The 12,935-nt window shown below is 43.9% G+C and overlaps 1 protein-coding gene across 1 annotated transcript in view; it reads left to right on the top strand.

Moving 5' to 3' along the window:
- The first annotated feature begins 10,034 nt into the window (after nucleotides 1–10,034).
- LOC108578443 (UDP-glucuronosyltransferase 2B20) overlaps nucleotides 10,035–12,935 on the top strand; it is a 29,956-nt gene continuing 27,055 nt past the window's right edge. The window contains exons 1-2 of the mRNA XM_017941793.1: nucleotides 10,035–10,448; nucleotides 10,988–12,331. Coding sequence (XP_017797282.1) covers nucleotides 11,218–12,331 — 1,114 coding nt within the window. The 5' untranslated portion in view covers nucleotides 10,035–10,448; nucleotides 10,988–11,217. The remainder of the gene's footprint in view (nucleotides 10,449–10,987; nucleotides 12,332–12,935) is intronic.

The raw sequence follows: 12,935 nt of genomic DNA on the forward strand, positions 1-12,935 counted from the left end.
AAAACGCGGCTAGCCGCCATTATACGTGCTTCACGCCCCTAGAGTGGAAAGTGATCTGATAGCGGATTTTTATAGCGCGCCTGGAGAGCTTTTCAACGGCGCGTCATCTATTCTTTCACACCGGTGGAAATTTTTTGGAGAATGCATTTTCAGATGAGTCATCTTTCTCCATATATAATCTCTTCCTACTTTTTTCTTCTTACTCTTGCATACAGTAACGACCATTCCCTTCAACTCTCTGTCTTATCGTTTCTTTTCATCGACTATATTACGGTCAAATTTATCTATAATTAACCTTTCGAAAACATATTTAACAAAAAAAAAGTTAACAAAACCTATAAATCTAACCTATAACGCCTACCAGCCAAGCATTACGAAACGTGTGTAATTTTCAGATTGGCTAAACACACACACACACACACGGACACACAGGCCGTTCGACTGTAACGAACCTATAGATCCTACGGGAGCCAGAGTCCTCGTAGCAATCAGCCAATCAACCTAGCTGTTCGGCGGTTTCTCTAAATCTTGCTTCTGGACCGAGTGTAATTTGCCGGGCTGTGGAGCGTTTTGTGCGTCGTTTACGCGGCGATTGCCCGATTGGTAAATCGCTAGCACCGTACTTAGGATGGTTGCCGCGTGCAGGGCGCGCGGTCTTGCCGCGTGTACAAGCCAACGTACGTGTAGAATCGCGCGGGTATATGCGGTGTACGTACGTCGGTTACGTAGCTACTTACGCTAGCTTCCGTGATACATGGAGGTCGCACCTAAATTTCCCCTGGGAGTCATACGTCTCTCTGGCCTCTCGGCAACCCTCTCTCTATTTTCCCTCTGTGTGTCTCTCGCCTCCTCTCGCTCGTTCTCGCCCGTTCTTCGCGGCGATTTCCACTTCCTCCTTTTACTCTCTCCCCCCTCCTCTCGATCCTCGTACCCGACGACCATCTCTCGCTTCTCGTTTTTCGTTCTCTCGAACGTTTACCGTGGAACCAAAGATCAAACGTCGGAGGCCGGTTGCAGGGAAAAGAAGTTGCGTTGGTTCTCTCCTCTCGTTCGTATACATTAAAATAATTGACCGGGGAGAACAGAGATTCGTCTTTGCTTCACGTTTCAATTTTCTTCCCGATACCATAAAATCCGTTCAAGTGATATCGAAGATAATTTACTGATGTACCGGACTCTTCGATTTTTCCTACATTTACCAAATAAGATGTACACTCTAGTTTATAAGTGTATCGGGATACTTATCGAATGTGAAGCAAATCTAAAGAGTTAGGTTTTCTCTGATATTTTATGAACGTCGGTGTATTACACGACGAGTTATACTTTGCTCTGAACGTATAAAGTTAAGTTCGTTTCGTTAATTTCATTTTGCGATAATCGGAAGATTGAACGAGTGAAATCAAGGCGAAGTTAAAGACCGTGTTCTCTGCGGTATGCGAAGAATCATGGCGGATTAAAAGCATCTCGCGTTCTCGAGGAGATATTAAACGCTGCAATAATAAAGCCGTGTCGTGTTGATCCTATCTTTTCTCCGTGTCGCGCGTTTTTAATAAAAACTACCCTCTCTCTTCACCCCACCCCGCCGCGTTTTACCGCGTTGAATCGTGCGACGAACGCGAGAGAGAGAGGGTTTCAAGATTGCGCGTAATTTTTCCGGGGAATGCGTCTTACTGAAATTATACGCGGCGTTTCATGCATACGTTATCGTTATGTCTAATAAAACGCGGCGATACCAGCGGTAGCTAGATGGCAGGGGTGTGAGAGGAGCGGTGGTCGTTGCAATTTTTGGAGAAATATCGTCGCGGCTCGCGTAATTTGCGTCGATGGGCCACATCTGGCCCCGTTGGGCGTGCGTTGTGCACCTCTGGAATAATAAATTGGCCCGCGGCCGTTCTGTGCCAGAAGCGACGCTTCTTCGAGGCATGTTCGCGACGAGCTTAAGCGGTATTATTGAAATTGCGCTCTGCTGCCGCCACACCGGGGCTTTTAATGGCCCGCCGTGATATCCGAGAATATTTTGTCCGGGGGAAATGGTGTAAACAAAATGGACGGGGATTATTAACCTTACGCTTACGTGCACCGGTGTTGTTTCATTTTCGTTCGTTAATGGGAATATTTTTGGGGAGATGGGCTCGGTGGAAAGGTACCATAAAAATCTTTTTGAATTGTCGGAGTATCGTTAGATAGGGTTCGTAACGGTTCGTTTAAATTTACAAAAATGCTATTCAACAATTTTTCTACGATTATTTGGGCACGGCAGCTTCTACGCTTCACCGCTAGAGGGATAGATCAACGTTAATCTTTCTCGCTAGTCCTCGGCAAGTCTCCGAAACGATCAATTATTCCGAACGAGAAATGAAACGAAATTTACGTTTCGTGCATCGAAACGACCGATTGAGAAGTAACAGGAAAATGATCCGCAAGAATTCTCGAATTAGTCGAGAGCGTGCAGGGTTGAATCGTTCCTTTAAATGATTGAAACGCGTCAGGGGGTTGGTCGGGGACTGTACGAGTCGTTTGGCATTCAACGTGCATCGATTCCGTGGACGCGATCAAAGCCATGGTCCATGGATTAAATTTTTGAATGGATGACAGCCAGCGTTGCTGTGGGGAAAACGAGGGAAAAGAAGAGCGACAGAGAGAGAGAAAGGAACGGCGCTACGCGTTAAGCTCGTTTCGTCACGTAGCGTTGGTCGCGTGGAATAATTCCACGAAGAAATTTGCAGCCGCGACAGCGGCAACGAAGGGAAGAGTCTCTCAAAGTGTATTAAAGTTTGTCGTCTGCTCGAGTTACAGCTACGACCGTTGGCCACTTTACGCGAGCAGATTAGAGCTGCAAGCTGGAAACGAGACAATTAAGAAAACATTATAACCGCGTTGTATAACCTTCGTGATCCTTTTCATTCCTCGATAGGCTCGTTTAACCTTTTCATTGTGCCACCATTTCAAAGAAACATGTACAAGGGCGATACAATTATTATATCGTAGTATGTATGTATATCAGCGTGTCTTCTTCATTCGATACATACAGGGTGTTTCAATTGTCTCCGATGAAATTTCGTCAGTATGATTCTGTAGGGATATTGTTTAAGTGGTTTTTGTTGTTCGATAGGAACGCAGTTTTATTTCTGAATCCTTTTTTCTCCCTTCGCTCTTGTTTTTCATACTCACTCACACACGGGGTCACGCTCGATCACAGATTTGTACACGCATTCGCACACTCTTGCCGCGTGCCGATTATCGGTCAAGACATCGCGCTCTTATCACGCGTGCATTTTCATTCAGAAAAATCCAATCCGACTCCAATCCGACTGTCATACGGCACAAACATTCTTATCTCACATCCTACGTGTATCCGAAACAACGAGGATTTTCATTCAGAAAAATCCAATCCGACTCCGATCCGACTGTCATACGGCACAAACATTCTTATCTCACATCCTACGTGTATCCGAAACAACGAGGGAATGATGCGATAACTTCTAGGACACTCTGTACAGACACCGATAGCTGTGAAAGGGATAAAACCAGTCGAAAGTCTCTTCTATCGCGAGATTTCACAACGGCAGGTATTTCGTCGCGGTCGAGTGTCATTAACGCGAAGTAGCTTAGCCGCTCGTTTTCGCGGCGTGAGTGGATTTTCCAGCTCGAGCTTGTCTACTTTTACGCGTGTCACCCTTTTCCAGAGAGAGAGGAAGGAGGTAGCTTGTGTGTACATCCGTAGAGGATAACACACACGTAGAGGTGGGCAGTAAAAGAAATGGTCCGTGGTGGGGAAGAGCGACAAAAGCGAGAAGCGAGAGAGCAAGAAAAAGGGGGTTGAAAACAGTGCAACAGGGGAAGAGAAGGTCGGGTCGTAACGGCGAATAGAACAGCGGCATAAAACGTCGCGAGGAAGGCGCGTTGGTCTCCCGCAATTTCCTCGGGATCGACGAACCCGGCCAGCCGGCTTATTAACTTTTATGAGGGAACACCGGCGGACGAGTGAGAAAAGGACAGGTGGCGGAGGGGTTGCCGGCGAAAAAGAAGCTAGCGAGGGCCGTTTGCAGCTCGCGAAAATATTCCGGCTCCCCGTTTCCAACGGAATACGCCGGGGAGAGCTTTTAATCCTTCGACGTTACTGTAATCTAACCCGCCGCTTCTACAGGCTCTTTCAAACGAGGCTTCTGCATCGAGAGATTCCTACGTTTTCTCGCAATATCGCTCTATTTATCGTCGTACATCTGGTTTATCTGATTTACTCTTATTAATAAGAAACAACAGTGCCCCCGTGACGATGGTTACCCTTTCTACACCGCCGTACGTCAGGTCGCGTTCTCATTTCCCAAAAAAGAAGATTCAATTTTTTCGAAAGGTCGAACCGTGTTTTCAAATATTTCTTTTTTTCTTTCGCTTTATGAAACACTGACAAATCTCACTTGACAATCAAAGCTCGCTCGAAAGCTCGATGTACAAATAATATTGAACGGGTGTGTTTCAGAAATCGATCCAGTCTGTCGTATAAAAAGGAACAAAAATGAAGAGAAAAGTGAAGCTTCGCAAAAGAGGTGTGAGAAACGAGACACGTCTGGAGAGGGGAACAAAAATTCATCGCAGATGACGGAGAAAGAGAGAAACAGAGAGGAGAAACACAGGGAAGAAAATCGTCGTAGCGGAAGAACAATCTGCCATCATCGAGCATTGTCTAGCATCGAAGGGGATGACTTTTTCATACACGAAGTCGATTCTTCGTCTACGCGTCTCTCCACTTTGCATTATCACAAATTGGACACACGCGTCGACCTGATATTTTCTATCACTTGTTGTACAACGTTCTCCCTTCGCGAACAAATCCACGCGGAGATTTCTTACTCCGGCGAGTGGAAGAGGGAAACGAGTATCTCGTTTGTTAATACTCGTTAAACCTCGTCCGTGTTCGATTCCAGCCGGGAGATCTCCAATTATATTAGGTATTCAGGCGAATGATTTCGTTAGTGTTTGATAAACAGTAGTTAGCAACGAGTTCCGGATACAATCTGTAGAACCATATCGGCGCGATCGCGCTTTTAAATTAAAAGTCAATATAAGCGGCGCCTGCGATACACCGTGCGCTAGGCTCGCGTCGCGAATATCCGATCAATCCGTGCCGCGCATTATCAACGCAGCTACGTTGGAAATGTGCGCTCGATATATCCTCCTTCTGGGATATTCTATATTTTTTGTTCTTTTTTCTTCCTTTTTGCTGTGAAAAGAGGAAGGAGAGATTGTTTCGAGCCGGCGAAACGTTCGTAGATTAGCACGTTCCGTGGCCCCCTTGACTTTTGGCTTGGTTCTTGCCCCGGTAATTTGTAGACGATCTTCCCCACCTGGCCTGCCGGCGGCTGCTGCTGGCGAATTCATGAATTAAACAACGCAAACCGACCGACACTCTCAGACTCTTCCCTCTCGGTTTTTCTCTTTCTCTATGTTTATACTTTGTGTCCTTTGCATAAAAAATACTCGAGTCCTTTTTGACGCTGTTTCAATTCCTCTTCGAGTGTGCGCGCGCGGGATAGATAAGGTGAATAAGAAATGGGGGGAAATGAAAGAAGTTTCGTATTTGATTTAATATTTTACTGTCCAAGGTCGTATCAGTGTCTGATACACACTTTCGCGTAGAAACACATAGGTGATCTTGGAAGAAGAAAAATAGAAAAAACGAGATTTAACGCTGAATAGGTTTACGCGATGCGTTATTTTCACGAATTTCGAATTTCACAGGAAAATTAGAGAAACCGTTTACATTTCTCTCCTGCCACTTATGCTTGTTACAAATTTTATACAAATACATAGTATCACATAGTTTCGTTTATAAGTTAATAGTGTATATGTTGTTTTTTAAAGAAAATGTGCGGTTTCGTTCAACCCTCAATTTGTCACGAGTCCGTGGAGATAGGTATGTAAGAAATGTCCGTAAACCTGCTATTAAAATCATTTAAATTACGTATAAAAATTTTCTCGTACCACCGTAGCTAGAGAACATAATTGGATTGCCCACTTTTCATGGACCACTGTGTACTCATATATAAATGATAAATACACGTTTTCTCCCGCAGAGAATGTGTCGAATCAGAGGAGACCTGTAGAAAGAAGAAAAGAGAGAGAGAGGGAAAAAAAGGAAAAAAAAAATGGTGGAAAAGAAAGGAAGAATGCGACGAAGGAACGATGGAGTCCAGCCAATTACCTCCATCCCCCTGGCAACGTTCGTCCATTCGAGAGGCCGCAATTTTCTCCATTCTTGTAGCCCTGCAACGACAAACCACCCAACGGAGTTTCTAGAAAAGTTGTGCAGAGAGAGAGAGAGAGAGAGGGGAATGGTTTATTGCATTTTGGCCCTGGCTAGCAGCAGAGCCGACAGCGGTAGGCATCAATTTCAAGCTACGCTCCAACGACGGATATTCGCGGTGCCGTATCGTTTATTTTGATTTGCTGGATTCGTTATCGGGCCAGGCCTGGTTGCGCGCCGAGGGTGCCCGGGATTAAGAGATTTCGACGGGGAATTTATGGCAGGGGCTTCTTCGCTGCTGGGACTTCATAAATACGCAGGTCCAGGTAGATCGAATCCTCGACCCTGTTTTCGAGGGCAGCACATCCATTTCCTCTATTTCTCTTTCTCCCTTTTTTCTTCACCATTTCTGCTTATTAGCATATTTTCTTCTTATTTCTCGTCCTTTTTGTAACGAGCAGGGAAAAAGTATCGGGTTGGGCATATGTACAGAGTGATTCACGTAATTTGTCTACACTGAATAACTTTTAAAACGTGTGTTTTTATTTTTACTTCTTTTCGTAACGGGCAGGAGAAATGTTGCATGTGTACAGGATGATTCGCGTAATTTGGTCACTCTGAATAAGAAAAAAGTATTAGTCCACTTTGAATAACTTTTAATGTATGCGTTCTTATTTTTAATTCTTTTCGTAACGGGCAGGAGAAATGTGTCAGGTTGCATGTGTACAGGGTGATTCGCGTAATTTGGTCACTGAATAAGAAAAAAGTATTAGTCCACTTTGAATAACTTTTAATGTATGCGTTCTTATTTTCAATTCTTTTCGTAACGGGCAAGAGAAATGTGTCAGGTTGCATGTGTACAGGGTGATTCGCGTAATTTGGTCACTCTGAATAAGAAAAAAGTATTAGTCCACTTTGAATAACTTTTAATGTATGCGTTCTTATTTTCAATTCTATTCGTAACGGGCAGGAGAAATGTGTCAGGTTGCATGTGTACAGGGTGATTCGCGTAATTTGGTCACTCTGAATAAGAAAAAAGTATTAGTCCACTTTGAATAACTTTTAATGTATGCGTTCTTATTTTTAATTCTTTTCGTAACGGACAGGAGAAATGTGTCAGGTTGCATGTGTACAGGGTGATTCGTGTAATTTAGTCACTGAGTAAGAAAAAAGTATTAGTCCACTTTGAATAACTTTTAATGTATGCGTTCTTATTTTCAATTCTTTTCGTAACGGACAGGAGAAATGTGTCAGGTTGCATGTGTACAGGGTGATTCGCGTAATTTATCCACCCTGAATAAAAATAAAAGTGTTAGGTTGAATATATGTATACACAGGGTGATTCACATAACTTGTCCATCCTGAATAAGAAAAAAAGTATTAGTCCACTTTGAATAATTTTCAAAGTATGTGTTTTTATGTTCAATTCTTTTCGTAACGGACAGGAGAAATGTGTCAGGTTGCATGTGTACAGGGTGATTGACGTAACTCGTCCATGCTAAATAAGAAAAAAGTATCAGTCCACTTTGAATAATTTCTAAAGCATGTATTTTTATTTTCAATTCTTTTCGTAATGGGGAGGAGAAATGTGTCAGGTTGCATGTATACAGGGTGATTCATATAACTCGTCCGCCCTGAATATCTCCTAAAGTATGTGTTCCACAGGAAAGTGTTTTATATAGAAATTGTAAGGAATCGAAGGGAACATACGATCCTCAAACTTGGTTTTTAAATAATCTATTTGTTTGCGAGATATCAAGATGAATTTTGTAAATGTAACTCGTACATTTTCGTACGAAAATTGAAAATAAGGTAAAAATGGAATACGTTAATTAGTACATTGTTGAGAAAAGTGATCAATAATAACGGTGCGCATATTTTCATTAAACAGAGTTAATTATTTATCTGAAAATACATGGTTATTATTTCGACTTGTTAATTTCACGTAACGCAGACATAATACAAAGAGAAATAGGGACGATTATATTCGAGATAGGTCTGGTTCTTTCCCATTTCTTCAGTGGTAAACATCGAATTTAACGAGATATATACATTTGTAATTACTACATTCTGATTCACAAGCGAGAGGAGGCTTGATCCCTTGGAGTATAATATGATAAAATATGCACAACGAATTCCGAAATATTCCTACAATGGTGGATTATTGATCGAGCGAGGATATCCAACAGAGTCGCTCTTCTGAATAATAAAAGTCGTTTCGATACACGATTTTCGCGGATTCGAGGGCAGGAATATTCCGTCGAATCCGCGAGTCTTGGTGTTGTACGCTTCGCGTGTGATTTTGTGTCACTACACGCGTCAGCGAATTTTGAAATTCGCCGTTCCACGGAGAACGCTGAATTCAGCTGACGTGCAACGTCACCCTTTGTCGACGATCCAGCTAATCGTGAATATTCGCTACACCGTTATTCTCTCTAAAAACCACACGGAAAATGAGTACTTGCCAACCGTGCAAGAATTACAAAATAACCATCCCAAAGAAAAAAAAAAAGAAGAACTTCCCAACCGACCGTGTACTCGAAGAAAACGAAACGAAAGAAATTTAAAACGTAAAATAAGAAAAAGAGACACGAAATTTACAATCACAAGATAGATATTCCCAACGATTACAGATTGTCTTGAAACGGATCGTTTCTACATTTCGAATTTTCAACAGTCATACACAAACATTCGATCGATTATCGTCGAAGCGTGTACCATCGACGATGTTTACACAGCTACAACGAATAGAAGAAAGGAAGCGGAAAGTGGGACGACAAATGGAAAATTAAAGGAACCGAGTCCCTGGGACGGCAACTGTGAGCCTCGTTGAAAAAGAAAGAGGAAGATCGAAGGGAGAAAGAGAGCGAGAGGTTAGGTCTTTGGGAATGCTAGTAGAAAATCTCTCTGTATATCTATACAGTTTTCTTTCGTGTTTCCACGATCCTCGTGTCGTATTTACTTGTCTGGAATCGTGCTCCGCGGAGCGGAATTATCGAGGATGGTACAAAGTGAAAAGTATCGTAAACCACTCGAACAGAGAAGAAGAAGAAGAAGAAAGTAAAAGAGGGAGGAGATATGCATAGTGGCGGGTGAACGGGATCGAAAAGAAGGGTTGTCCGTTTCTCTTGGCAATTAACTATAGTGCCGTTACAACGTAATACGATCAGGCGAATAAAAACGCCGAAGAACCAGCTGAAAAATAGAATAAAAGAAGAACAACGTTGGATCAAGGGAGAATCCCCGAGTCTCTCCCTTTTACTTTGCCGCCGCGCCACAATTCCACTCGTGTTTCCACGCTTTAAATCGAACGGACGCGACACGAAGAAACCGTTCACCCGCTAATTTAATAAAAGTATCAGCGTAGCGGTACATTTTAACGAGCCCCTACCTGTTGTTCCGTGTCCCTGCGAATTTATTCGCGTCGCGAACCCCGGACCAACACAAACGAGAACGGATAGAGTTGTTCTCGCGAAGTGAATCCAGAGAGAGAGAGAGAGAGGGGCGAAACGAAGGAAAATTAACACAAACATTATCCTACGTACCGTTCAATTTTCTCTCTATTCTTTATACAACACCTTTGTTTCTTTTCTCTCTTCGCTCTTCCTATCCCTTGTTTCGCTTCACGAACGATTTCAAATCAAAATTCGCGCGCGTTCGACGTTTCTATCACTCGATACATTTTGATAGCCGTCCAATGTTTCCCCCTACGAATATACTCTCTGTAAACAGCGCGTGTTACGTCAGAAGTAGAGAGAGCCAGTGAAGAATAATTAATCATCGAGGCAAGTCGCGCAAGTGAATTACCGTCGCGACGTTCCTTCGAAAATATTAACGTACACCGTCTCTATACCACGGGAAATTATTTGTTTCCACGAATTTTCGAGGAACCACGAATATACTACTCGTGCACGCGTAAATTCATCGGGAACGTCGTTTCTACGGACGTTCAGAAAGAAGTTATCGCGTACGACCTCGTCCAGTAGCTCGTCCGGGGTCACGGTGCGTGCTACAAGTGATAAACCGCTTAATCACGTTTCTCCCGAATACGTAAATGCTTCACGGAACATCAGGAAGTTGCAATTCACGAATGACACCACACTTTTCACGCATAAAACCGTGAGGGAGCGTAACTCCGCGCGAGAACGCGTCTCGCGAATCGTTCGATAGATCACGTTCCGACGTTTAATCGTATTTCCAACAGGTAAGCGTTCCTCCTGTTATCAATCGTGATTTTTAACGCGTTTACACGAGCTTCGGTAGTGTAGAACCGATAGGCGCGTGCGTATAAGGAAATCAGTCGGGGAAATACGCTGTACGTTATAGAAAAGCGAACGACGAACTCTTCGGGAGCTTGTTACAAGCTCGGAATAGCGAATGGTAGCGGAGAATTGCGCCACGGGTCTCTGATCTCCGTTGCGCAACACGTCAGGCGCGTACGAACTAACCTCGCGACATTAATTCTATCCTGGTTAACCCACTTTTCAATGCTCTTGTCCTATCGATACACCGTCTTTGTCGTTCGATCAGTTATTTACGACCACCGTTGACACTTTTCACATGTTTATCTTGGCAATGACTAAGAGCAGTCGTTGGGTGGTTCGAGGTAACGATAACACACGCGTGATGATTGGAAAAACGTAATCGGGAAGTGTAGAAGGAGAGTTACTGTTTTAAACCTAGTTATCGTTGCGCTATTTAACGTGCAGGTGGAAATTGTTAATCTCTATTTGTCGCGTACAGGCTACACTTGAAAGCGTGGATTTTAATCGATCGTAGGAGAGACGCTTTTAGATCCGTACCAAAAGGAAACGGCACTGTCCACACGCGGCACTCGACTCGCGGTGATCTCTCGGTGGATACAGTGGCGAAGAGACCGGCGAGGAGAAGAGGAGAGATAAGTAGTCACTTCTCGATTAGTGGTCCGTCAGAGCTTCGACGGTCTTTCTCGAGACGAAGAGGACAGCGTAGTCATGTGGATTTCACGGATCGGTACCGTACTTCTGTTTCTCCTCGTGATTCTCTTCTCGACGTCTTCGGAATGCGCGAGCAATTCCACCGCGCCGAGGAGCAAGTTCAACATATTGGCGATCTTTGCTCATCCGGGGAAAAGTCATTTCGACGTGTTCAAGCCTCTGTTGGAGGAGTTGGCTCGAAGAGGTCACGATTTAACCGTGATCTCGCATTTCCCTCGATCGCAGAAGGCTAACGCCGCCGAACCTTTGCCTACCTACAAGGATGTCAGCCTGTACAACGAGAAAAATGGAATACTCGTGAACGTGGTCGATCTACACATGATCGTCGATTCGTTCTACAAGATCATCCGGGATCTAGTGATGCTGCACTACATGTCCGGCAAATCCTGCGAAACATGCCTGAGCGATCCTACTGTTAAAGAATTTATCGACTCGAAACCGAAGTTCGACGTAATTCTCGTGGAGAGTTTCAATACTAACTGTTTCATGACGCTTGTTCACAAGTTGAACGCACCTTTCATCCAAATATCCACTCACCAATTGATGCCGTGGGCTATAGACGATTTCGGACTTTCTCAGGAGACCAGCTACATACCTGCTATGTTTACCCGACTCCCAAGGCCGATGAACTTCCTCGAGAGGACGTTGAACACGATAACAGCCAGCTTCTTGTCGCTTGTCTTCCACACGATCTACGAATGGCGCGATCACGCTTTAGCCGAGAAATATTACGGTCAAGGTATACCGAATCTGCAAACTGTCAGTAACAACGCCTCGTTGATGATGGTTAACACGCATTACACCATCCACGGATCGATACTCTATCCACCGAACGTTATCGAAGTCGGCGGGCTTCATATCCCGCCGAAAGTGAAGCCTCTGCCGAAGGAGATCGCCAAGTTCTTGGACGATGCACGCGAGGGTGTTTTGTACTTCAATCTTGGCTCGATGGTCAAAATGGCCACGGTGCCGAAGGATAAGTTGGAGATATTGTTGAAAGTGCTCGGTTCTATCCCCAGGAAAGTGATTTGGAAGTGGGAGACCGACGATATGCCGAATATACCCGGGAACGTTCTCGTGCAGAAATGGCTACCGCAGTACGACGTGCTGAGTGAGTAACTGTGTTTCGCTTTCTTGTATTAAAACCAACCCCCCTTTTGAGTGTTGCGTGGCGAATATACCAGTCGATACGGGCTATGAAATAAATGGCTTTTGATATACGGTGAAAAATTGGAGAGAGCCGATTCGTTGGAAGGGTTGAACAATCGTGAAAATGTAGATCAACCCTTATGTCGATAACCACAATTGTCGTCTACTTTATCGCCTAATTTTACCAGTTTTCTGATAAGAAAATTGCTGGAATCCGGGGAGGGAAGTAAATATCGATTATATTTTAACAATATAACTTTTATTTTGGCGGCGATACTTGCACACGCGGATTCTCTATGACAATGCGCGAACTTCACGAATAGAAGATAACGTTTGTTTTTGCTATAATGATCTTCTAAGGGGTTTCTCGGGTATACTTATAAGGAAGGGATTTGGGGGAGAAGGTGAACTTGGTTCTGGTGACGAATTGCTGGACAGGACTTCGAAGGGACAGTCAGCGATCGACGAGTAACTTGTTTTTCGGCGTTATGGGGTAAATCTTAAGAGTGACTTGGTGACTCAATGTCAATAGGCGGTTGGTTATCCAACAAAATTCGAAATTTGAG

The sequence above is a fragment of the Habropoda laboriosa genome, unplaced genomic scaffold (genome assembly GCF_001263275.1).
Source record: "Habropoda laboriosa isolate 0110345459 unplaced genomic scaffold, ASM126327v1 scaffold5, whole genome shotgun sequence".
Taxonomy (NCBI): Eukaryota; Metazoa; Arthropoda; class Insecta; order Hymenoptera; family Apidae; genus Habropoda; species Habropoda laboriosa.